Source organism: Rissa tridactyla, chromosome 2, assembly GCF_028500815.1.
Source record: "Rissa tridactyla isolate bRisTri1 chromosome 2, bRisTri1.patW.cur.20221130, whole genome shotgun sequence".
In the NCBI taxonomy this organism is placed as follows: domain Eukaryota; kingdom Metazoa; phylum Chordata; class Aves; order Charadriiformes; family Laridae; genus Rissa; species Rissa tridactyla.
Window position 1 is genome coordinate 144,363,044 of NC_071467.1, and position 27,497 is coordinate 144,390,540.

General features: G+C 41.7%; 1 protein-coding gene and 1 pseudogene across 1 annotated transcript; one reads left to right on the forward strand and one right to left on the reverse strand.

The window, feature by feature from the left end:
* The window catches only part of LOC128905113 (ATP-dependent translocase ABCB1-like), a 31,612-nt pseudogene extending 23,965 nt beyond the window's left edge, over positions 1 to 7,647 (forward strand).
* On the reverse strand, positions 7,332 to 26,819 carry CROT (carnitine O-octanoyltransferase). The gene is made up of 17 exons (XM_054192392.1): positions 26,661 to 26,819; positions 25,748 to 25,871; positions 21,292 to 21,416; positions 20,249 to 20,430; positions 19,940 to 20,064; positions 17,186 to 17,294; positions 15,847 to 15,940; positions 15,628 to 15,753; positions 15,096 to 15,197; positions 14,395 to 14,478; positions 14,189 to 14,296; positions 13,785 to 13,915; positions 12,494 to 12,617; positions 10,526 to 10,604; positions 9,622 to 9,715; positions 9,355 to 9,474; positions 7,332 to 8,285 (listed from the first exon to the last, which is right to left on the reverse strand). Exons 2-17 carry the CDS (start codon positions 25,860 to 25,862, stop codon positions 8,165 to 8,167), a joined length of 1,839 nt encoding a protein of 612 aa, XP_054048367.1. The 5' UTR covers positions 25,863 to 25,871; positions 26,661 to 26,819; the 3' UTR covers positions 7,332 to 8,164.
* Positions 26,820 to 27,497: the final 678 nt, after the last annotated feature.

Here is a 27,497-nt window from a genome sequence, read left to right on the forward strand (position 1 = left end):
ACCTAGAGTTATTATTACTTTTGAAAATGTAATTTTGTTTAACAGATGGTGTAAGAGAAGCTGTCAGAATTTGTGTTTATGGAACGGAATTTTAATTAAAATATGCCTGCAGAGTTGAATATTTAGGAGCAAGTTTGTGTTTTCACAATAGCTTCTCACTACCTACTAATTCCTGGGAAAAAAAGAAGTCTAATCCTTTGGAAAAACTCCCACTGATCTCTATCATCAGTGCTCTTCATAGTCTTTTATGATCTATTACATTAGCCTAAAAACTTGACCTAACTCGGCTGTTTCAATCAGCAAATATTTGGTGGAAACATAACATTCAACGATGCGGTGTTTAACTACCCAACCTGACCAGAGGCCAAAGTGCTCTGAGGCTTGAACATGAAAGTAGAAAAAGGACAAATTCTGGCTCTTGTTGGTAGCAGTGGCTGTGGAAAAAGCACTGTTGTTCAGCCGCTTGAGAGATTTTACGACCCACTTTATGTAGAAATGGTAAGTGTTCCACATCAAAGTGTAAGTTGCAGGTACATGACATATGCTTACTCTATTTTATTAATATAATTTATTTTCTTTTTTTTTTTTCCTTTTAAATAATCTCACTACATGTTTGCTAGTGTAACTACTCACTTTTTTCAATGTTTCTAGTATAATTTTTTTGGTAATATTTTTGAAAATTAAGGCCAGGAACATGTGGATTTTCAATATTCTCTACGTAATCATGGGGAAAGTAGAAGGAAAGTAAAATTTCTGAATTTCCCATGCCATTTCAAGTTACTAGAACAAGATCTAATGGAGAGAAGTTGTTACATTGGCCTGACCGGAGCCTACTGGTATCACTGAGGTTTAGTTTAACTACAGTAAGGATGAACTGTTGGAAATTTATCAGCAGCACTGCTTAGGGTAGCCACTGGACTTCATCGCATCACCACCTAGTATGTACAAACTGAGTAAAGGGAAGATCAAAAAAACCTGACAAGCTCTTCTTGTATCTTGAAGCATCTGGAAGCTGCAGATAGATGTCTCTGCATTCACAGGAAATTTTGTACTTGCCAAATAAAGTGATCTCATATTTCATCTGTTTCTTCACTTACATCCGTATTTCATCCATAGTCAGCGCTTCAGTTCAGAGGATTTTTCTTCCTCTAAAAGTCAGAGGAACATGTGACCACTGGACTTCCCAAACCCTCCCCACCACTGGACGTCTGCCTCCCACCATAGTCCTGACTCTCTGTGAAAGGAAAAACTGTCATCTGTAGCTCAAACCAAACTGCAGCCTGAAGTACACGTACCCTCCTTGACAGATGGAGATGCTGGAGTGACCTTTTGGCTTCTCCCTGGAGTTTGTATTTAGTTCCTGATGCTTCTCAATGAAAGAGTGGCCTTGAACTGAGAGATATCTTTTTCTGAAACAGCAAAAAAAAAATACTTGTTCAGTGCTTAATCATTTAAATGCTTCTAGTACATTCTGAGAATAAGAAGATAGATTCATCTCATCAACCCACCCAGAAAACAGCTGGCAAGTCAAATTATTCCTTACATAGGCGTACCTAGTCTCATGTGTACACAAATAGAGTTTTTCTGGTAAAGACAGAAACATTTAGCCTATTATATTTTAGTTGATCATTGTCCTGAGGAATCCAAGCCTTGGGGTCGGGCTCTCTGCCATGCCAGGCTGTGTATAAACAGAACAAAAAGATGATCTGCTCTCCAAGAGTCCAATGTCCAGGTGCACCCACAGGCACAGGATGATGAGGTAGTCCACAGCGCATTAGTTCTGCTTTAGATAGGAGTCATCAGGATAAAGCAGAAATAAGGACTGATGTTTTATTTTAGACAAAATAAGTCTCTGCATAACAGAGACAGTTAAACTTCTAATTGTGGATGCTAATGTCCAGACAAGGTACAGCGGGAGGAGTTCAAGTGCCAATATATAGAGTTTTACACACAAATCTCATCTTATATGAGCAACTGGTAGTAGATTAATTTTTCTCACTGATGTACAAGGACGATACTCAGTTATGGGATTAGGGACTACTGTCCATTACTGTCGCCCTTTACTGTCATTTGAGAGGCGAGGACATCCGACTCCCAGATCAGCATAATGGAGATGGGATATAGCCGCTAATAAAGGAAGTAGCTGTGGAAACACTTTGTCGTGTAGGTTTTCTACCGGTTTCTGAAATAGATCTTAGTGTCATCAGCATAGTGCCAGATGTCTCTAGGACTGACAGCAAGATGGCAGAGAAAGTAGATCTGTATTGGCTCTTGTAGTTAGGGTGATAAACAAGAGGGGTGCAACACAGTGGCTGCATATAGCTGGAGTATTCAAAGGTTCATAAAGATGTCTGATATTGTATTGATTGCAAATATAACTAGGCTTTCACACTCATCTCCCTACCTCTGCTGCCATGCACAAGTGCCTAAGATAACAGACTTCAGGGCATGAAATGACCTGTGTGCCCCATTTGCTAAAGGCCTTAATTTCACTAAATTTAAGAAAAAAAAACCAACCAAAAAACAACACAAACAAAATCCAGCCATCTATAAAGTACCGTATATTATTCCTCACTTTTTAGCTCCTGGATCGCCAAAATGCAAAGACACTAAATATCCAGTGGCTGAGAGCTCAGGTTGGTATTGTCTCACAAGAACCAATGCTGTTTGACTGCACTATTGCTGAAAACATCGCATATGGGGATAACACTCGGCAGGTGTCACATGAGGAAATTGTTAAGGCAGCAAAAGAAGCCAATATTCTTTACTTCATTGAATCACTACAAAAGGTAATTAAGCCCTCATTTCCAACTTGCAGCTAGGGGACAAAAACCATAGTGCCTATTCATGCTTTCCTAAGTAAGTACAGGTTAAAAGCATTGCTGTGACTTACTGAATTGGACATTGAAATGTGGTTTTGGTTTTTTATTCCCCCAGAAGACCCGAAGGACAAGCAGAGCACTAGGTGGTGACAGTGGCCGCAGGCATTTGCTCAAGCCTGTTGCTGCAGATGCCTGAATGGGAGGGGTCTTCATCCCTGCGGGAGAAGTCTCTGCTAATAAAATAACCTGGGTGATATTGGTACAAGGGCGAGTCATTCTAGATGCAAGAGCATGGAGCAACAGATATGCAGAAAGTACTGAAAAAAAGGTACTTTCTTTCAGTTAAGTGAAAGCGACAGGAAGGTGCTAAGGCAGCCTGAGGAGCGCTGGTCTCACCCTCCTTTTTTCAACATTTCGTTAGCCGGGTGAGTAAAAGTAAAGTCACACACAGAGTTGGCTTGAAAAAACAGGCAGAAACCCACCACCTTGTTCCCGCTTTCTTCTCTCCCTTTCCCTATTTATACCTGTCGTTACCTCCTGGTTCCACCTGATGTGACAAGCTGAATCTCCGGTATGGTGGATCTTTTTGCTGCAAAATAAAAAGCACCTTGGAGGGAAAAGCAGATTCAGGATTTCTACACTGGTTGTGAATGATTATGCTAGGAAAAAAAAAAATAAATCCCAGAAGTTGATCTGCTCATGTCCCGCTGAGCAGCCGCTGGCAGGTGAATGCAAACAAGGGCTCGTCCTACCTGCTGTCTGAACTGATGGGCCGAAGATAACACCTGCCTGTCAGCTCGCTCTCGTGGAGAATATGGGCGAGGACAAATATTTCTCAGTCAATAAATTCCCACATGCTTAGGAGATTGGTGGGGTTTCCCTGCAAAGCCTCATCCCTTTGATGAGAGATGTACGTTCCTTCACGTAGCAGGTAACAAAGGGGGGAAGCACAGAGCTGGAATCAAATTCCTTCAGTAAAATTGTGTCAGCTTTAAAATATGGTGTGAGGGAGATGAGATTTCTATTTGACCGGCTTCTCATTCATCCTAAATCACTCACGATGTCTCTCAGGCTGAGTTTTCTTTCAGAGAACCAGGGTGGTGAAAGAAGAACTGAATTCTCAGGCTGAGTTTTCTTTCAGAGAACCAGGGTGGTGAAAGAAGAACTGAATGCTCGGGCTGCTTGCTGCTAGGCTGAGCCTTGGGTTTGCTCCCTGCAATGTCACAGCCTTCCTCTCGCTCCCTGCTCTCACCTTCTCTGCACCTTGGTCCCCTGCTCGAAAACAAATGACACTGCTCGTGCTCAGCATCACGGGGTTTGCTCTGCAGTGAAATACACTCAGAAACGTGTTTCTCAGCTCGGCCACTGTGCGTGGGCTCCTCACCCACACTTGCCCCTGTGACTCGGAAAGGGGCTGCCCCAGACTGGTCACTCGGCGGAAACGCAGCTCAAATGTCACGCTCTGCAGAAGTAGGTACAAATGTAGGTTTACACTTCTGCTTATTTCCCATATCTAGAAATACAGTACACACGGGAGACAGAGGAAACCATCTCTCTGGTGGCCAGAAGCAACACATTGCTAATGCCCCAGCTCTTGTACAGCAGCCCAAATTCCTCCCAGTATCTCCGCACTGGATACAGAAAGTGAAACGAGACCCTGGCTTTGCAAACGGGAACAGGGATTTGCAAGTTGGCTGCTCATGCCAACAGGAGGCTCTTTGTAAAAAACAAACAAACAAATTTACCCACCCTCAATCCCCAAACCAATTCGGTATTATCAATTTTCAAAATAATTTTATTGCAATATTTGGCATCTTTGTGGCCACAGAGCCCAGAACATGAGGTGACATTAAAGAATTCATAACCTTCACAGACTTCAAAAAAAAAAAAAAAAGGGGGTGGGGGGATTAAAAATGTGTGTACTAACTACACCGTACTTAATGTTTACAAACTAGAATACAAAATTATCCGTGAAACTATTTGGGGGATCAAGTTGTAATTACTTAATGAGTGGGACTGAAACTCGGAGCAGTTTTCCTCGTTGCTGAGAGTGTGAAAGTGCCTGGCTTGTCAGAGGAGCCAGACCAATTTGTTGGGGACAGTTTCTAAAACTGACCAACTAAGAGCTGCCTGTGGCAGTAGGGAAGGGCCAGGCTGTGACCCTGGAGAAGTCTGCTTGTCCTGACTTGTGGGGCAAATGAAAATAGGAACGCATGCACACCAGCGAGCACTGTCTGTCCCCTGTCCCCGACCCAAGGTGCACAGACAGGGATCTGAACTAGTCATCAGAAGTAACAGCTTTTCACCTCTGAGGCCACAGAAACATCACCTCTGTCATTGCTCTATCACAGATAACAGACTAGGGCACCACAGGTGGAAACAGCTGCTGTACTTGGTTTTAATTCACCCTTTGGTTTGTTCATTGCACAGATTGTCCAGAAGCTCTGGATAAAGCCAGAGAAGGTCGCACCTGCATCGTGATACCTCACCACCCTTCCACCATCCAAAACGCTGACAAGGTTGCCACGATCCTGAACAGCAAGGTCATAAAGCACATGATCCATCAGCAGCTCCTGCCTGAAAAAGGCATCTGCTATTCTCTGGTCAATGGTCAATGTGGGTCACACAACATGCGATAGTGGGTGGTACCTGTTGCTGAAGTGCAACTGTAGAGCTGGTTCTGTTTTGTATGAAACTAAGGATGTTTCAATACTTCTGGTTCTGGTAAAATTCTCTAAGTAGTTTCCTTAAACCCCATAGCTAATAAATATCTGACATACATTTGCTTTAAGAACACAACCCTCTTCCACCAGCACAAAAATTCATAGATGCTAAAATTAAAGATTACACAGAAAAAGCCCTGCTGACTTGCCAAACTGCAAAGCACAGGACTCCAGGCGCAGAGGACCCCTTCTGTCCTCCAGGTGCTGAGAAGATCAGCTCTGGAGCACCTAGAATGGGTGCTGCCAGCAAACAGATGCATGTACAAGAACAGGGAGCGGGTTTGAGGGCAGAAGCACTGGAGTTAGAATTGGCTGGTCTTTTCACGGTAAGGAAAAGCAGTGCCCAGCCTAGGGCCAGCAGCAAGCTGTTGCATAGAGCGTTAGTGAAAAAGGGATGAGGGCTCGTTCATCTCTTCAGGTTTTGGGGGTTGTGTTTTTACAGGTTGGTTGTAACTACAAGTTCTAACTTCGCGTTCTCTCTGAACTCCAGTGAGCGATGAGAATCATGGCAGCGACATGTGCACCAGCAAGAGACCAAGAAGGTTTTCAGGAAAGAAGTTTCTGGAAAGAGAGTGGCTATTGCTTACGCACAAACAGGCCAGCATTCAAAGCCCAAAGGAGGGTAGCAATGCGCTCCTCAACACCGATGGGCCCGAAGCACCATTCCAGGTATGACCGTTTCTAAATAGATGCACGTGCAACCTGGAGCAGGGGTAAAAGGAAACCTGTCGGGATCAGCAACTGGCTCAGCCCCACTGATGCAGAAACCGGGCTCCTGTTCTCAGCTTGCCAGTGCAATAATGGGTGCAGCCAATTTCTGCAACCCCCTGCGTTAAGCCTCAGTGTCTTCAAAGCAAACGGTGCTTGTCCGATGAGGATGGGACTCCACAGCCTGACCTGAAGTGAGAGCCCCCGCTGCACTACGCTCCTTCTTCATTGATTATATGTTTTTCCAAACCCACACGCAGATAAAAAAGAACAAAATTTTAAAAATTTAACACTTTATGCTTTAGTTGCAGGTGGTCCATAGAACATAAACTTAGTAGAATAACTTTGAATCAAAAATGCTTTACTCCTAACAAGAAAATTAACACCACGTTTACGAATTCATGCATCCACAGCACTTAACAAGTAGCTCTAACAGCTCACAGAATTTAATTTCGTTTTCTCATTTCTCTGGATTTTCTCATTTCCTCTAGGCAAGGCACAGACTGTCCCATCTGAACAGGACATTCTGCTTATGCTGGTGACTGAATCACATTTTCTCAATGACACACTTGCTGAAATAAGTTCTCCTTTTCCCATATTTCTGCCAGGATTTCTATGCTCCCAGAAATCCCCAGAGGCAGGGGTAGGTGTGTGAAAAATAAATGCAAATAAATGCAAAATTACACCCTTCATCAGATTTCAGGCTGTTTCAAATTAGTGTCCTTGTCAGTGTTGCAACCAGGTTTACTAACCCAATTGAAGGGTGAAAGGTTGTGACTATCAGACAGAATTTATATTTAAAAAAAAAAAAGAATAAAAATCATGAGGCACAGCTTGATCCAAAATCCTGATCTGTCTCACAGCATGATAAGGACACGTGCTTCACTAACTGACATATTTCAGAAAGCCATTTACCTCTGAGAAAGAAAGGGGGTTCTTATCTCTCTCAAAACTCCAAAGAATAAAGATACTTTAGAATCTCTATTTCAAGTTCATCTGCCCTCAACATCATCTCTCTTCCACAAACTTTACTTGCTACACCTTAAACAGTCCACCCGTAAATCAATCAATACAAAGCTGATTTTTAGAAGAATTTTATTTCTATGACAGGAAAATACAAAGCTGCTCAAACAGAAGAATTAAGTCTTAAAATCCTGAGAATTGTATCAAACTGCATTCAGTGCTTACTTTTATAGTGTGATTATTGGTGTAAAGCAGCAGATATTCACAGTTCACTAGAAGATGAAAACTCTGAGGAATCTGGAACTCATATACTGCTTTCTGTCTTTATTTTTGAGAGCTCCTTTACGAAAATACTTCAGATTGTAGTGCTCTCATACAACAAGCGCAGTGGAAACATCCCCATTCACGGATACAACATTCATTTGGTATAATCCCAATGCCAAAAGTGAAAGATAACTTACAAAGTAACATACAGCCTGATGGAGGCAGCCCTTCTACTTCATAAACCACTATGGATAGGAAGCATAATCACCTAAGAGGATAGTGTGGTAACTCTTAAGTATGCAGTTAAGTGCTCCGCTGGCATAAACAGTATCAGTAAACTACAAAGTATTCTACATATTACCACTAAGATCATAAATACAAATTTCCCATAAATTCTCCACTTCTAACACCCCATCTCTCAAGTACGTTTGCATTGTTGAGGCATATTTTAATATTGCATAGTTCTACACAGATAAGGTACTACTGCTTGCATTGTTGTTGCAAATGGCTACATTACTCTTAAATGGGTACCGTTACCACAGTAAATCCCATAGAAACAGGCAGACTTCACATAGATCACTAAATGTCATAACTTGAAGATAAGAGTACTCTTGAGTAGCATTTCATTTATAAGTACTACATAGAACTTGTGAACTTCCAACGGCTTTGACGTCATTATCAACCCTACAGCTGAGCTGCAACTGTTAACTGTAGCATGTCCTGAAAACACTGGAACACAGTTCTACACAGCACTTCTGCGTCCGTCTCTGGACACGATTTCCAAGAAGAACAGGCAACAAGGATCCTATCAATACAGAAAACAATGAAGTTACCACTCTTAATTGTAAAGGTCTAGGATAAAAGTCACAGAAATTGCCCTGAAATATGAAATTATTGACATAAGTTCTGAAGCAAAAGTTGCCACATGCTGTCTCAACGTTCAAAAAGGACTCAGATCCCTAGCGCCTCCAGTAAGCAATAATATTAACACATCTTGAAACTAGATATTTTATTTAAATACCCATTTCTACATGCACAGTGACATAACTTTTCACTTGTATTCGAAAATCCTGTGAATTGTATGTCTTCTCTGCAATTAAAGTTTAAAGTACTTTTTTTATTATTTACCTAATAAATCTTTACCTAGTTCTATTTATCTTAACAGAGACACAGATCGAAGTATAAATGGTTTGTATTCTCAAATTGGAACAAACATGCACACAATCCATATTTAGCTTTAGAAAGAAGTCATCCAAATTACACCTAAATCATAAACCAGGAAGTTATCTCAACACATTATAATCAAAGTAGTTGATTAAATTTGATAAAGAAGGAGTAATTTTTGTCCATAAGACCAATAAGCCAAAACTGGATAGTTTCAAATCCTACCATCTCATGAGGAATGAAGCCAAATGTTTTAGCTTCTCCTCGTTACTCAAGGAGGTCTGGCTCGAGTCAAGAGATGTGCATGTCACTGCCAAAAAATGATGGATGGTGTGTGCTCCTGTACCCTATCCAGTCTCAGTCAATCGCTACTTTTTAAAAAACATCTTTCCAAGCTACATTTAATGATCTCTAAAACAAAAGCTTATTTTAAAGTAAGTTACCCTCTTTTATTCCTCCTTCCCCACTCTTTTCTTTCTGCTTATTGCCAGTATCGTGGTGCCCATTTCACCTCCACTGTTCGTCCTTCTTCCACACACGCTTTCCCAGAATGCCAATGCCTCTATTCTCATGTACCTCACTACTTAACCTTTTCTGTCACGTTCAGCCATGTTTCTTCTGTCTTTTCCTTTCTGCATTCTAGTTGTTAACCACCTTTCCCCCTTCGTGACAGAGACAGAGCCATGCCCAAAATGAAATTATATCCTTACCTGTCATCTCTGATTGAATAAAAAAAGCCATAGCCATGTTGTACCATAGGGAGTGCAGATCCACTAAGTCTGGTGTAGCCAGTCAGACTAGTTGAAAGAACAAAATTCCCACCTCCTCCACTGTAAAACAACACAAAACTAACCCAGTGAGTTTCACAAAAGTGATTTTATCCTAGAGATCAAGAAATCAGCATGCATAAGGCCAATGTAACAAAGTCCTCGGTATCAAGGGATACAATCTCCCCACAGGACAAGAATACGAAATACCTAGCTGTGAAGGCATTATCCACATAAAGTTCTGGCACTGGCAGTCCTTGCTCCTGTGCTATGAGTAGGAGACCCAGAAGATGACGATCAAATCCTGTCAAATAAATGCAAATACTGCATCATTAACAGCAGCATTTCCTGTTTTTCTGCTTCTTCTGGTCTGGATAGCTTGAAGCTCTAATAGCAGCCGAAGGACAGATAAATAACAGTCTACTAAAAACCAAGATTCATATTGTAGCATACAAAAGCATTTCCCAAATATTTGATCTAAGAGTCCTTCATCGCTTTCATCTTGCGACAGTGAGTCCAAATGCAAAAGAACTAAGTAATAGAAACCCAGCACAATTCCTGTGGAAAACAAAAGCCAAGAAAACTTTCATTTCAGCCAAGGAGGATAAGTTCCACAGAGTGAAACTGGCCCACTTGGCATTCGGTAGACAAGGTTCAGGGCCACAACTGCCTAGATACTCTCTCCATCCTACTTGGTGACTTACAAAGGTTCATCAGGTGATTATTTCCCAGCTACTCTCTCTCATTCACAGAATAGTTTACCATGCTAACACAGGTGGGTGAGAATTTCACCCAAATCTCTTTTCTGCCTTAAAAGACTGCATTTCCCACTTTCCAGACAAGCATGTATTTGATCAGAAGGTATTCTGAAATAATGTTTAGCTGGGCAGAAAAAGTGAATTAATATTCAAAGTGCACGTGTCTTCGGGGCACAAGGAAGGGTGCAAGAACTAGGTTTTAGTTCCTCTCCCCAAAATTTAAGTATAAGATGTTAAGGGGTAGTTTTTACTCAGGTTGAAAACAAGGAGACAGAGAAAATGTATTAGCAAACAGCAACATTCCCTTTTTACCTACAGGAAAAAGCTAAACAAGAAAACTTTTGATTTCAGAGTACCTTTGCCATTCTCACAGTCTTTCCTCATTTTATTGTGCTTTGCAAATGCCTTATGCATCAGCTGTAGTCGTTCATAAGTCTGTGTAAAGTAGAGGACACAGGATTAAAAAAAACCAACAGAAATGAAAAAACAATGCAGATGAGCAACACATCAGAAACCCCAGATCAACAAGTTTTTCCCTTTCACAGTCTCTAGCAATTTTAGATAGAAGAAAGTGGAGGAACTTGAAAGGTACATTAGAACCTTCCTCAAAGTTTCTCCCAAATCCAAATTCCTTTTTCTGCAGAACTTGCTCATTTGTTTCCTTTATTTCGGGTTCTGTTACTTCGATCACTTTTGCACTGAACAATATTCTAAACCTCACGCTCTTTCTCAAACAAGCGGAAACAACGGAAAGCAGGCACTGTGAAACAGAGTAATCAAAACCAAAAACTTCCCACAGTACCACTTATTTAGAAACACACTGCCTTTTAGCAGGTGCAGTTGCATTTACATGATCACCATGCCCTGAATTGGTCGGGCAGCTGGACTAGATGATCACTGTAGATCCCTCCAGCTGAAGTATTCTATTCTATCATTTTCCATGGGTGAAAAAAAGAAAAAAAAAAAAAGAAAAAAGTCTGTGAAGCAAAAGCAGAAAGTGAAATAAAAAGAGACCCTTATTAAAACATACACAGTGACAACTGCATTCTCAAATTTTCCTGCTGATTGAAATACTACTTCCATGACAGTACGTTTTTTTTCAATTTTACATTGAAACTTAAATATTAAAACCAGAGAGAACAGAATACAAATACACGTTTTGGTAAAGGAAGCCTAGAGAAAGAGCTCTAGACACCCAACATCTTGGCTTCTAAGATCTTAGATCTTACTATCTCTTTAGTTATAACTACTTAAGAAGCACCCTTTATCCTTTTTATTCATTACACAAGAGGCTGCAGCAGAGAATGTGAAACAAGGGCAGCAGCCACTCAATTTGGATAAAAATCAAGCTAAAAAAATAGCAATAGGAAGATAGTTGGAGATGCTATTTAAAATTAGAAAGAGAAGAAGGCTACAGTTAGTGTTAGAAGTAACGAATCTCTGTGTGTACTACCTATAGAAGCCTGCTAAATGGTTAGAAGATAACTGAAGAGCAGAGAAATAGCAGGAATCCATATTTGCAATAGGAAAGCAGACTTGAATAACAGCCGGGAAATTGAGTTTTAAAGCCGCAGCACATGCCAAGAGAAGCCAGTGACACATACTTCCTGATAGCCATATATATTCCTGTACGTTTCTCAGATGCACTAATAATATAGAACCTTTGAATTTCCTAAAGATATGGAGCCTTTTGTCTCAGAAACCTTCTCCTTGCTTCGTGTCTCAGGCTCTGAGAAACGCACAGTGAAGACGACAAAGAGAGCTTTAGTACAGCTCACGCTTGGCAAGAAAGGCATGAAATGCTCCGCCAGCCAAGCACCAGAGGGTAGCTGCTGGGAAAAGAAAAAGGTCACCAGTTCAGCTATTCAGAGGCAAACTCTGGAATACGTCCCTGCTGCCACTAGGACGCAAACAGATTTCAATCTTGCTCTCAGACTCAGTGATAATCGATTAACATTTCCTGATTTCACTTAAAAATTAGAACAACAACAGAACCACGCCACAGCAGAATACATTGGTTCCAACCCAGTTATTTTTGGAGGTGTGAAAAAAACCAAATAAAAATCAGCGTGAATGTAACCCAAGACACTTACATTCTTGAAACCAAAAGGTAAATAGGGTAGAAAACCAAACAAGCCCACACATGACAGCTCACCTCAGTCACAATGACCAGAGCCAGACTTCAAGCAACCCAACATGTGAAATTTGTCTCACTGGAAACAGGCCAATTCCCATTAATGACACAATAGAAAAATGAGTTTTAAGCGGTTCAAGTGACAGGCCTTCTAAATACATTATGATTAAAGCAGGATTTCAGTATTTACACTGCTAGAAGGATCCAGCATGGACTTGCACCACTCCACTGCTTCCATAGTACACGATCTTACGGTCTCTGTGCGGCCATGATAGAAACGCCTCGTCATGGCAGTTTCGTAACAGCAGCCTGGGCTAAGAAAAATTATGGAAGAGTATCTCATTAACTTCATAAAACTATATGCTACCCCAAGGAAAAAACAAAACAAAACGAGTCCTGCCAAGTATCTCATACATCTAGTTCAGTAAGTCACTAATTTTCTTGAAATTTTGTGTCTGAAAAAGAGCCACAAAGGAACTCCACAAGCTTTTATGAGACAGATGACTGAAAAAGTACTAGTACTATAATCATACCTTGAAAAGACTGGGGTGTCATGGCTATTTTCTGCAGACTACAGATCTATCTAATTAAGCTGAAAATATGCAAGCTTCAGTTTCACTATATATTTCCATTAAAGAAACTATCTACACCATCCAAAACCTCAAAAATTAAGAGACGCACTTGAAACAAGCAGCGCGTCCCGCTGCATTTATAAAGAAAAGGCTCAAACCCTTCTCTATTGCATACTAACCCATCCAGCTTTTACCTGGAGCATCCCCAGCCCTACAACAGCCTACCATTTAACACACAATTTACATGAAACATACTCATGTGTTTAGAACAGACTTAACAGGCTATTTTAATCAGACAATTAATGTATTCCAGTGTTCAGCAAACTGAGATCTACCAACCTTTCTTATGACAAGACAGGCATCTCCAGTGACTAAGCATCATGCTTATATGATGAAACCCTCGTTTTTCTGAAGTAAGCAATACTCGCCAGCTCAGTAATGACTTAAACAAGCCATGATCAGTGCTAGTTAGCAAACAGAAGTTTGAGAAGACCAATACCAGGAAGGATGCTGCCTTTTACCAATAATACAAAATAAAGTTACACAACCAAAAACGCCAAGTCAGACATTTGGAGGGTCACCATCTATATCTCTATTATTCTGTCCAAACCTTCACATCTAATGTTGCTAAAGGAAGTGAGACACTGAGGTTTGTGAGGCTTTTTACAGGCTTGGAAGACTTAACTATTTTACTGATGGCTGTTGCTTGCTACAGATAAAACTTTCTTCTCCATATGAGCAACTATTTGACATTAAAGAATCACGCATTCAGTGTTTGCTCGAATATTTACTTTGTACAGCCCAAATTCATGTTTTCATGGATTGTCTTGTGCATTATATTTCCTGATCCACGACTTTACTCAAGAAACTAGTTTTTAATTCCTAAACTGGGTAATGAGATTTTCTTACCGTCCATGGCATTTGTAATAACCCAGCTGAAGGGCAAGCTGCACAAATGTATCAGGATGAAGTTTCTTCTTTCTAATCAATGCTTTGCCAAAGGATGTGAAGGCATAATTCACTAGCTGCAAGTCAGATACCTGTCAAACCACAGAAGGAAAAAAAACAAAACACGTCATCAAGAAACTTCAAATATCACAACTTGGTTCACTTCAAATAAAACACATTCAACATAAACCAACAATGTAACAAATTAAACCATGGTGTTGAGTCCCTCGATACACCAATTCATCAATAACACACATCCCTGTTCTCCAGCATGGAGAAAGGCCTGCTAAAAACACGCAAATAGAATGGGCTGGGGGTGGGGTGGGTGGGGAGTGACAACTAAGAGAAGCAGAAAGAAATTCCACCTTTTCGTAATACAGTTCTTTAGTACGTCCAATTTCACTTATAATTTTTTGATCCACTGTGAATACAAGTTCCTCTGGCCAAGGAATATCCCTCACTTTATCTGATCCCTGGGAGGATGCAGACAGAAAGAAAGAGAAAAAACAGAGAACGTTATCCATAAGAAAAGACACTAACTAATAAATTTGAAAATTTAAAGTATAGATACCTTCCACTTTCCTTCATTTTCAAGAATCTTCTTTTCGGCATAAGCTAACATGCTAATTAAAGCCATGGCATCAAAAGGAGAATGCTAGAATCATAAGACAAGATATCACATTATTTGCATAACTGCAAGAGGATCAAATTGCTTTTTCCATACTCCACTCTTTTTCCTGCAGACCAACAGCTTTACTGCACAGTGTTGGACTTGTTTTTCTAGTTCTATAATACACAGAAGTCCACCCACTGTTTTGAATGCTCTGAAGCCAGATAGGGAGGCACAATATACCACTGCTGTGGAAAAGCAGATTTCAGGCAAGATGTAGGCCCTTCTGGCCATTCAATAACAAGTTTAAAAAAAAAAAAATCTGAGTTTAAAAAAACCACAGCTGTTCAAATAGCTACGTAATATAAAAAGTTAGTTTTAAGCCTTCTTGTGCAATGTATTTTTTGTCTTTGGAACTCCCTCTTTAAATACTTCTAGAAGTAAGATTATGATTTCAGATTTCGTGTTCCTAATTCAAGTATGGTGTAATATCAAACACTGTGAAAGCAGACTGCTTTTGGAAGCTTGCCAGACAAGGTGCCTGGTAAACAAGGCTACACTAAAGAGGGACGCATTAAACACTTAAAATAATACCCTAAAAGGGAAAACTTAGTAAATAAATACTTGAAATGTTTATAAGGGGGAAAAAATTTTCAACTTACATCACAGAACGCGCTACAGGTTCCATTGGAAAAGAATATGCTATTGTAGGATTTATCTCCCCAGCGTACAGTCGGATCACCTGTTAGCCCCAGCCTTGTAACCTAAAGCAAAATTTACACACTGTGGGTTTTAAAAAAAACAGCGAGCACACTGCCAACCTCTGCCAGCTAAATCAAGCCTACATTAAGATGGTGAGACCTCCCCAAGAGATAAGATGTTTTCATCCAGTTGAAGATGAAACATGATTATAAGCCTAAGTTTTTAATTTAAAGAGTGATAAGTTCATTACTGTATTTTTGAGGACCCTAAAGGAAAGCGCCAAAATATTAGGAAGGTAGATTTCAGCAATTCCCATTTCCAATGTTCTAACAATTCAAATATTTAAGTATTCCTATGGATCAAGAAGAAGCAATATCTGCATATTTATCTGCTCTGTTCTGAAAGAGCAAGAAGGTGCTACTCCTGCATATACGCAGCAGAAATTTTTATACGAAGACGACCAGATATGAATCATCAGAAATCCTTAGCTACCTCAGTGTAGTCCTCAGGAGTCGCATGGGGACTCGAATCATCAAGGCAGACCACAAACAAACTTCTCTGAATTTTTTCCAGGAGAGTTAAGTTCTTTGGATCGAGATCAATCAAGTATTCACGTAACTAGAAAGCATGAAAAGACAAAGCTAAGTGAAATGATGTATTTCCAGTGATCACAATGCTTTTCTCAGGAATCAGCTGTTGAAGTATTCCCACCTCGGCCCATTTTGTCCTTTCGTTGCTTGTTAAGGCTGCCAGTCCTGGTCCATCTGGTTCACTATGGCATCTTTTCTGTATATAAGTAAGTTGCCTTTAAGAAGATTTCAAAAACTGAGGTTAACAAAGAACATACAGAGAGAAGGTAAAAGTCACCCTTTTTATCTCTCTCTCTTTTGCCAAGCTGAAATTCTGGTTCCCCATTCACAAGCTAATGTGAATATTCAGGAAGCACGAATCAGCTCCCTCAGACTCTAAGGGCAACTGAAGACCTGCTCTGTTTTCTGTCACTAATGGTCAATTCAGAATGCGGCTGCATGTACAAACTGACATGTAAACAACTATGATCCCAAAGTGTTATTATACACTTAATTTACAAATAGATTTAAGACTTCGGCAGTGCAGATCAAACTTCCCCACGCAGCAGACATCTACAATACTGCAGCTTTTATAGCAACTAATGAGATACAAGGGCAAAACTTCCACTCAAGATAAACCATGAAATTTAAAGCAGAACAGTAGCTACAGTACATCCTAAACGTAGAGGCTGAACTACACAAGAATACTTCTCTTCCTGTCTTCTCCTTGCATTTCCCCTTTCCTTTTCCCTTCATTAACAGAGAGCTAATTTTTAGTTTGCGAGTTCAGTTTTTCACATGCTGTTCTACATGTTAAAGAAACTCCACAAATTACAGGCATTTAATCTGGCTCGTCCTTTGTTCCAGCACTCTTGCCCATTAAACTGCACTACTGATCTTTAGTTACACAGTTATCAAAAGCGTAAGAAACCCATGAGGAAGTTACAAAAAAAAAAAAACCAAACCAAAACCAAACAAACATACAAACAAAAAAAACCAACCCCAAACCATCACCAAACCAGACCCAACCTGCCCTTTCTATAGACAAGAGGAAGCTTTAGGGTTTTTTGTCTGTATTCCAGGCATTCATTTCTTTGTTACTTGCTTGATCTAATAGGTACAACTACAGAAATAAGAAGTACACGTGTTGAAGTATCATCAGTATGAAAGTATCAGATTGTCAAGAAAAAGTGATTTTTGAGCTTCTCTAACTACATTTTGTCTTGCCTAAGGCATTTCCTACTGAAACATCTTCATTCAACCCTTTCGTGTTACGTTCTATAGGTGTATTACAACAGTACGTGATCATCATGCTTCATGGCAAGAAGATGTCATCCACTAAACAAGAATTTAATCTGAACCCTCAGCTAGAGGAGAAGCTGTAGCCTCTCTAACACCTAATTCTTTGGGGTAAAGGGGACAGAGACTCTGGTGTGTAGCTTAAATAGGACAGCTCATTTGAAACAAGGCAGTACAAAAACCTGAAAATCTCTGGAGGAGTCACCATATTGCCTTCATGTATAGTATCAAACGCAAACACTCGACCTCGACACAGGACTATTAGGTGAGATGGGCATTCACCTTCGGTCTCTGAAATGAAACAAAAAACAAAACATGAAAAATCCAACCATGGGGATAAAGTAACAGATACAGAAAAAACACTCAGGAAGTCCTGCAGACCTATTTTTTGGTTCCAAATGAGGCAGACTTTATACAGTTAAAAACAGGAAAAAAGAAAAAACAGTAACTTTTGAAATCCAATTGCATGATCTTGTTGCAAATTTGAAGACATTTTTAAAACTGTCAGAGAAAACAGAGAGGTACGTAACTTTCACTGTTATTAACTACTTCAAGTCATTGTCATTACGGAGTAGCAAATGTTATTTATTTGTGTATCTTGTAGGCACAAACACCCTCTGCCAAAAGGAGTGTTGCTTGCTGAAAGCTGATCTACCAACTTTTGCTCTTGCTTGTTTGGTTTGTGTGGCTTTTTTTTTGTTGGTTTTTTTTTTTTTAAAGGGATGAATATAACACAGCACGTCTGCTGCTAAGACACTTTGCAAATGATTGAGCCCTTCAGCTGTCAGAGCGTTTACGTGACCAGTTTCAGTTATGCACTCAAGATCCTAGCTCCACTACCACGTCAATCAGACCTGATCTGTAATCTGCAAATCTGTAAAAAGGGAGCACTGACACACCACTTTGGCCACTATACCAAAACATGGATGGTACTGGGCCACACTAGGCCAGGTACACTTGCATAGCATTGCCTTATTGAATCCATCTATCTGGAAAGAAGAGTAAATAAAGTCGGAAAAGATTCTGACAAATAAACAGATGTTAAAACCCCAAGAAATGTGGCCACTGTGCTAAATCTCTTCCAGTCCAGTACTGGAAGAAATGTATACTACTTTACCCACAAGTATTTAACTGAGTGGGTATCCACACAAGCCTTAATTTTAAGTATAAGCCTTTTACACCTATCTTTATGGTCCTATTTTCTAAATTAGATAATACAATTCAACGTATACCTGATTAAAGACATTCTAGAGTGAGGAATTTGTCATTTTACATAAACCTCACCTTCATAGATCACAAAATTAATTTCTAACATAAGAAAAATCAGAAGGGATGACATCAAATTCAATTACTATAGACAGCATCCTCCTAACCTTAGCTGTCTAAAGCAAGGGCTAGAATTAAGTTTGGAAGTTAACATACCCAGCATTAAGCATCTGAGATCTCACTACAGTTGGCAGAGATCTACCCAATACACTTAATGACATCTAATAAGCTTTTCACCTGTTCTCGTTAAGGTGTCTACTGCAGGCTGAAACAAATAGCTCTCCAGGTTCCACTGATCAGGCTCTTAGCTTTTACTGTGGTCTTTGATTCCAAGCTGACATTACCTGTCAAATTTTAGGTGCCCTACTCTGCAATCTGAATACTACTTCCAAGTGTTCAGACCACATCAGTTCCCTCTCCAGCCAAAGGAGAAAAACAGATCCCTCTCCAGATGGGAGTTCCTTCTACCTACCTTAGATACCTGCATATTTTGGCAGCCCAAATGCTTCTCTAGAGGTATTCATATTGCTCCATGAATCACAGAGAGCCAAGACAACTAACTGAACTAAATATTTCATCTGGAGGTAGACAAGCTACATGGAAGTGGATATCACCTGCTGTGTATGACATTAAAAATGATATAAACAAGATTATTAAAGTTCTTACAATATTTCAGGGCAGAAAAGAGACATGAGTGACATAAATTGCATCTCCACAGGATAATAGCTTTGTTTATTAAGAATGATCAAAACAGAACACTGAATTTCCACCATTTGAATGTTTCTTCTACATTTTGGTATTTAAACTGACTCTTCAACTGTCATGTTAAAATCAAACCCTTGAAACTTGCCTTCAACTTCGCATTTTCTCGTCATATCCTGTGGTATGGAGATTTCCCTATATATTTTCTACAGAGCAAGACAATACCTCCTTTTTCTTGAATTCCCAAGTCTTACAGGAATTCACATCTAGACTATCTAGAGTGACACTGCTGAACAACTCTGCATGCATCAGAATGTGTGTGGGAGAGGTGTTATGATTTCAGTTAGCTGATTACTAATACTACAGTATTTGTTAGTGGAGGATGAGTAAGAACATTATACTTCTACCCTAGCTCTTTATCCTGTACCTTAGAAAACTGTTGGGAGTTTAAGAGAATGGCTTCAAGAAGCACTATGGAGTAATTTCAAGACTGAATATACAAAAAGCTGACCAAGCCAAGAAACACCACAATGATAGAAAATAAGTATGAATTATCTCAACCGAATGTATGGGAGCAGACTCGAGAAACACATTCCATGGAAAAAGAAGCAATTAGTAATGATGCTGAAATTCTGTCCCTGTAACAAATGCGGATGGATTCCATGTATAACACATGGATTTTGTCTTTTTTTTTTTTCTTCAATTCTTAACACTGGCACACTTCTAGGCATCAGACTGGTAACATACAATTTAAAGCAGAGCTTTCTTTCAATCTTATTTAGAAAGGACTAAATATTGGAGCAAAAAGGGCATCTGTAGATTAGAAATCTTCTTTGCCTCGTTATATAAGCACTCAACAACCAGCATCTGATCTAGCACTTGAGGAAGCAAGTATTTTATGGTTAAAACGACCCTCCATTAGTACAAAGTCATGTGCTTTTGTTAACCCACAATTTACGTTTGTTTACCGGTTTTAAAATAACTGCTGATCGAGTCTCTGGTAACTCCAGGAATTTTGCAAGTGCAGAAGAGCATTCGAAATTGGTTCATGTCCAGAACATCATCCCTAGATCTCTCTATAGCCACCTTCTCTCTGTAGTAAACCAATACACCAAAATTAAACAAGAGAGATGATAATTATGCAAGTAGATCAAGGTAAAACAAACACATCTTTTACTGCAAAGAATGCATACCAATGAACATAAGTATATCTTTGTGACTAAAGTACACATAGATCATTAATATTTAGAATCAACTATTTTTTCTTGAAGTCTTACGCTCGTAATAGATCCCAGAATTTCAGGGTGTGCCATAAATTTATAGATGCTCTTTCTATCTGAGTCCCCTCTTTTGCTGGCCAGCAGTGTTCAATAAAGGGACCAGGGCCTCCCATATTGCAGTGTATTTGCGTTGCTATGCGAAGATCAAGATAAGCCACATTCAGCCACCAGTCCTCCAGCTGAAAGTGAAAAGTGTTTAGCGTCAGAATTCAGTTTCAGTCATTAATTCTTTAAGAATCACCTGATTGTTCAACCGCCTGCTTTTTTAGCTTTTTCTTTTTTTTAAATATTTTGAGTAGTAGTTCCTATATAACAGAAGGCAGGACAGTGATTCAAAACTAACTGCTGAGGATAATGACACATCTAGCTCTTCTATTTTCAAGCTTGAAATAAAACTGAGTACTGCTTAAGACTATTAAACTGTAAATTATGATGAAGATTTCTTCCCCAATATTCATCATCTTAAACTCTTGCATATGTCACCTGTGGCTGCTGCAAATATCAGATTAATCCATGAAGAATGGAAGGAAAGGAGATTTGTGAGAAAGGATCTGTGTCCTGTTAAGATTTGCAAAGTTCTCATGAATTCCACTTGGTAACAACCTCCCTTGTATCCCTTTCTCCATTGAAAGGCAACTGTAAAATGCTACCTCATAGCTTTCTTCAGGAAGAAAAAGAGATAGAGACCAAGTTCTAAATTCCATTTTATCTATTTTTTTTGGGGGGGGGTGGGGGGGGGTGGGTTACGCGGTCGGGGTGGGGAGAGAGGAGACGGAGGTGATAGAAGACTGACAGAAAAAGCATTCAAAAGCTGGTTGGTAACATTTCAGTTAGTGAACTCTCTTAGCCACCCAACTTTGAAAAAAACAAATCACACATATATAAGTGAATGTGATCACATCCATAGGCCAAGCGGCAGATATAAAAAGAGATCCTAAGATAGTAAAAAAAACCAACCCTAAATGATTCTCTAAATTATATTCTGAGCAACCAACTTTCCATAAGTTGAATTACGATTTCTTACATGTCTAAAAACATACCCAGTTCCTTCTCGTCTTAGCTCTTTCCAGTAATTTCTGATGCAACTCTTTCCCAATCCCATTTTCAAATTTTTTAACTATATCTTCAGTTCTTTGATACTCTTCTTGATTTAGAAATGGCTTCACTGTAAAAAGGAAATGTTTTTATTTTAAAAACAACTGCATACTGAGATTTATTCCAAGACTTATATTTATAGGCAAGTGAGTGGATGAAAATACTCAAAATCTGTTTTTCTAAAACAAATATTTGAAGGGAAAACACCTTTTAAATATCTGTAAATAAATGACAGTGTGTTCTAATAAAACATAAATACATACTTTTAAATAAATACAGACATTGGCAGATGAAAGCAATTGCTGAAAACGTGAAATACCTAACAGACAACTAAATCCAATATATTTAAAACTCTGTAGCTGGAATACTATGGAGTTCTGTAACTCCATCAGCTGCCACACAATTCACTGAATAATTAATTTCACAGGAACTTCATTTGTAAATTAATGCATTGAGCGGTACTTGTCTGCCACCCTACCATGTCTGCACCAACCATAAGCTACTTGCCTTTATTTTCAGAATTGGCCTACAAGCACCTTGCCCATCAATTCTCATTCACTGTCCCCACATTAAACATACCTTTGAATGAAACTGATGGCAGTTACTACTACCCAATTTTTATATTTTAAAACGTTTCTGGATTCCTCTCCATCAATTATTTACACGCATTGCAAAGACCCCCCCTAGAGCCTTTTCTTCCCCAGGCTGAACAGTCCCAGCTCTCTCAGTCTCCTCTCGCATGTCAGATAATCCATGCCCTTATTCGCCCCCATGGGCCTTCGCTGGGCTCATGCCAGTATGTCCAGATCTTGCTTGTACTGGGGAGCCCGGAAATGGACACAGCACTTCAGATGTGGCCACCCAGTGCTGAACAGAGGGGAAGGATCACCTGTCTCTACCTGCTGGCAACGCTCTTTCTAATGGAGCCCTGAAGGCTGCTGGCCTGCCTTGCTTTAAAGGCACCTTGCTGGCTCACGTTCAACCTCATGTCCACCAGGACCCCAACAGCTTTTCTGCAAAGCTGCTTTTCAGCCAGTTGTCCCCAGCTTGTGCTGGTGTGGTGGGTTATTCCTCCCTGGCTGCATGACTTAGCACTTCTTTTTTCTTGATGAACTTCATGAGGCTCCTGTCAGCCTGTTCCTCCAGCCTGTCAAGCTCCCTCTGGTAATAGTACAACCATCTGGAACATCAGCCACTCCTTCCAGCTTTGTATTGTTTTCAAACTCAGACTGCACTCTGTCCCATCATCCAGGTCATTAATGAAGATGTTCAACAACACTGGATGCCTGGGGTACACCATCAGAGAATGGCCTACATCTGGAATTCGTGCTGCTGACCATAAACCTTTGAGCCCTGCAGCCGAGACAGTTTTCAGTCCACCTGACTGTCCACTACCTAGTCCACGCTTCATCAGTTTGTCTATAAGGAAGTTTATTTACAAAAAAAAAAAAAAAGCACTTTTGATGTGACAAAAGCCTTGGTAAAGTCAACATAAACAATATCTAGACACAGCTTGAATCGCACCACCATCAGTTGTAAACACAGATGAAAGAAAGAAAGAATAAGAGACAGAGCCATCCACCTATACTATTTATCAGTCTACAGTATTCACCCAGGAAAGCTGGAGTTGAAAGTCTCCTCAGACCGACAGTAGTCCAACACTCAGGTTTCACAGAGAGTGACCTTATTACCACACGATATTGTAAAAGACAGCGATTACCCTCTGTTACTCAGGTTACAAAGTCGTTACAGAGCATTATGTGCATATACACAAGAAAGAAAATAAGCAAAATTACCAGCTTCTGGTCCCTATTTGAGGGGTGACCAAGATTGCTAGGGGACTGGAGCACATGATGACGAGACAAGGCTGAGAATTGAGTTTGTTCAGCTAAGAAGAGAATACCTTGCTGCACTCTGTAATAACTGCATGGAAAGGCATAGTGAAGGTAAAGCACAGCTCCTCTCAGAGATGCACAAGAATAGTACAAGAGAAAATGGACTCAAGTTGGAACACAGAAAATTTCTGGCAAGGAAAACGTGAGTTGTTTTTTGGGTGGGTTTTTTTTTTTTTTTGTTATTGATAGTTTGTTTTTTAGTTCCCCCTCCCACAACCATGAGGGTGACCAAACACCAGAACAGGTCACCCAGAGAGGCTGTGGAATCTCCATCCTTGCAGACATACAAAACCCAGCTAAGCAACCCTGAGCAACCTGCTGTAGTTGGATCAGCCTTGAGGGGAGCTCTGTTCTAGATGAACCCTTCCCAACCTGCACAGGCCCTGATGACAGGGCCTCTTTCCATTTAAAAACTATTTGATCAGATGTAGAAGCAGCACTATGAGGAAGGAGCAGAACTCATCCCCTTTCTCACTAGAGCAGTGAATCTTCTCTCTTGCCGCTTTCTCCAGGCCCACAGAACTTGTCTTTCTTTCTGCGTAGATCAGCTCCACCCATGAAAGACATCTTCAGTTGCATAGTTAAGGAACCCTCTGGAAAGCTGGAACTTCGGGTTTTCACATTCCCAGGCTGAGTCCAAGCTTCCGAGTCTCAACCTCTGGGGTGAGCTGAAAGGCTAAATAAATAACATGGCTACAACGACCTTCTCTGCTCAAGGCCTACCTTTAAAACAAGGTTAGTCATCCTGAATCCAAAGCAGAGGCAGCTACTATGAAGTCCAAAACAAGGCACCTTCTGAGACATACTCTGCCCAGCTTTAAACAGACAAGTGCTTCATTAACAGGTGCAGTAACTAATGCTAAGTGCCTGGGGTCCCCCTCCAACCAAAAAAAGACAGGAGTTTCCAAGGAATGATTCACAGCATCTATGAAGGGTCATCTGGAGCGTCTGAACTGTTCTTCAGAAGCACCTCCCTTCCTTCACTCACATTCACAGTCTAAACAAATGAAGAACTTAAGCAATGAGAATCACCGAGCTAGCGTCTGGAGTTGTGCACTGCACGTTCTGCCTTTAAGTGATTTGAACAAGGGAAGACACTGGCAGAACAAAAAAATACTGGACTAACTTTCCTCCAACCTCCAGTGAGACTAAAGACGACCAACAATGACCATCAAAGTTATAGAATGACTTATGTACAAGGAACAGTACGTAGGAAGTAACTTTAGCATGAAAAAAGGGGACATGTGATAAGGTATTTATGAAAACACAGATCAGAATCAGAAAACAAGAGCAAAGAAATTCACTGTTAGATTTTATCACTCCGTGACAGAGTTATTTATTAGCTTGGAAATCCAGCCGGGTGTACAAAACTAGGTTCCAAAGGGCAATTCTGTTATTGCACATGCATTACTATTGCAGCACATTCTGCATTACAACAAAAAGAAAACATTTTTTTGACACACGTACACACAGGGCATTTTTTCCTTAAAACCACCATTTCAGCGTTCTGTATCAAAACGTGGTGATGTAAGGAACAATAAAGAAAACCTATTGCCATCTACTGGGCCATTTCCACTATACTCAGAATAAAAGGGAACTCAGAGTGAACTTCAGGATTTCTATTTTGGGAAAGGGAGGTTTTTGTGTAATATGGTTCTGTGAAGGACAGAACTCTAGGTCTTACTCTGTTAGCATTCCTGTATTACAGGTAAGATGGCGAGACACAAAGCAGATGTTCCACAAAAAAAGCTCAATGTCTCCGAGTTCTGAAAATTATTAAAGAAACATAGGAAAGTAGCCTCAAGATACTAGGTAATGTATCTTTGTCATCCCTTATGTATCAAAGCCTGATATGATAATAAAGAACTAATCAGTCATCTCTGCTTTATAAACAAAGCTAGACACCTGTACACTGATTTTGTTTTCAAAACTTTTCTCGTATGGGATCTTCTTTGAGAGCACCATTTCAGGACAAAAATTGTCCAAAAATGCCCACTATTGCCTCTTCCTACTACTGTATAGTTAACAGTATTAGTGAGAAAGACGAACATTTAAGTATGAAAAAGTTTGAATTAACCTTTTTTTTAAACAAAGATGCCGAGCAAACACAGTCATAAACTAACAAAGTAGGCATTATGCAAAACAAAGTTTGTAGATAGAGAAATATCTTTCATCAGACCAGCTGACATAGCTGAAAAACAAAAACCAAAACCTTAGGAGTAAAAAACCTCAAAGCAAAGAGTTAACCTTCCTACATGTCCAATTCCCTTCCATGCTGAAGAAAGGTAAACACCGATAAAATGAGAAGTTTTACTCAGGTTGCTCTGGGCACTTAGTCTCCCACTTCGAACCTGAAAAAGGCCTTTCACACTCTAAACTTGTCTCAATCCCCCAACCCAATTGTATCAGATGATACAACCTCTCTACAATCACTCTGCAAACATCTTCTGACTAGCCTGGTTACAACAGCACACACCACGCTACTATTACAATATTAAGCCATTACCTGCATCAAGGTATTTACTTAAAGATTCCTCAAGGGGAGGCACGGGCAGGGAAGGCAGAGAATCCTGGTACTGAAACGTTCGCTCCTCAGAGGATTCAAGCACTTGCTTTTCCATGATGCAGATCTGCAGCACAACATCGACAACCCGTTAACGAGGGAGAAGTTTGAGTGAGGTGCTGTATCTCCCCACACTCTTTTCTTTTCCTCCCCAGCCATCTACTCGGTGGAAGACACCTATGGTGGAAGCGCCCGCTGACAAAGCCGGGACCGAGGGTTTCTCTCCGGCCTGCAGCCGCAGGAGGCACACGCACAACAGGGGGAAGCCAGGACCAGGCGGCTGCTGGTGCTGTCCCCGCACATACCCACACTAACAGGCCCGAGGCCTGCTGATTTTCTGTCCCGAGGCACAGCCCGGGGACACCCCCCAAACTGACACCGGAGAATTGGGAAAGGAGGGGGGGGGGAAAAAATCACACACACAACTCCCGGCGGCCCCCGCCCGGCCCGGCTCGGCTGGCGGCCGCCATCACGCAGCCCCTCGACCGGGCCCCCGGAGCCGCAGGAACGCCGAAGAGGAGCCGCCCCTGACCGAGCCCCGGCCGTGCCCCCCTACCCCAGCGCTCCCCGCCCGAGCCCCTCTACCCCAGCGCTCCCCGCCCGAGCCCCGGCCGTGCCCGTCTACCCCAGCGCTCCCCGCCCGGCAGAACAGCGGCCCGGGGCCCAGCAGGGGGGGGGCACCACGGCAGCGCTTACGGCAGCTCCAGGCCCGCAGCGGGGCACTGCCCCGGAGAGGCGTGGGTGAACGGGGCTGGGGAGTGAGGAGACAGCCGAGCTGAGCCGTCCGCACGACCCTCTGCCCCGCCGCCGCCCACAACCCGGCCGAGGAAAGAGGCGGGCGCGGGGCGCCGCTTACCCTGGTCGGGACGGGCCCGCCGCCGCCTCAGCCGGCTCGCTGCCTGCCTTCACCTCTGCCCCACTTCTAGGCGAGCCCCGGAAGCCGGGCGGGGCGGCGGCGGCCGTGTCTTTGCGGGGCTTCGGGGGCGGGAGCAGAGAGAGGCCTCGCACGGCCTGGGCGGGCCCCGGAGGGAGGTGTGAGTAAACGGTCATGGGGCGGGGGGAAGCGCAGCCGGGGCGGTGCGGAGGGCTGTCCCGGTGTGTGCCCTACCACGGTAGGGCCCCTCGCCAGCTGATGTGCCCCGCGGGCTGTGCTTGTAGCCCCGGCGGCATCCGCAGTGAGCCTGAGCCCATCTACGAGCCCTGGGGGGCTCCTGGCCCGGGGGTAAGTGGCCCTACTGCTTTGCAGGTGGGGAGGAGCTCAGGGGTCTGCAAGGACGTTTCCGTGGCCAGACCGGTAGGTTTCTGTGCTAAAACGGTGTGTGGCAGGGAGGCTTGTGGAGTGTGCTTGCAGCCCCACACGAGTCGGGGAAGCACAACCCACCCACAATCCAGTGAGACCAGGGCTTGGAGCAGTCCTCACCTCCTGGAGCAAACGCTTCACCACACGGGGAAACACCACTTGCAGTAGGAAAGACACCTGAAGCCGACCCAGCCCCACTTGCCATGGTTAATGAGGTCTCTGCTAACAGAGACACCTGCCAGTACTGCCCTTGTGCACGCCGAAGGGGTCTCTGCCACCTGCCTGTATACCTGGGTGATGTGTGATGGAGAGCTATGGCTCAGCCCAGAGATTTCCCCCTCTACCACTGTCGCTGGGGGATCTGGCTGCACTGAAGAGCTCCCAAGCCCCGAG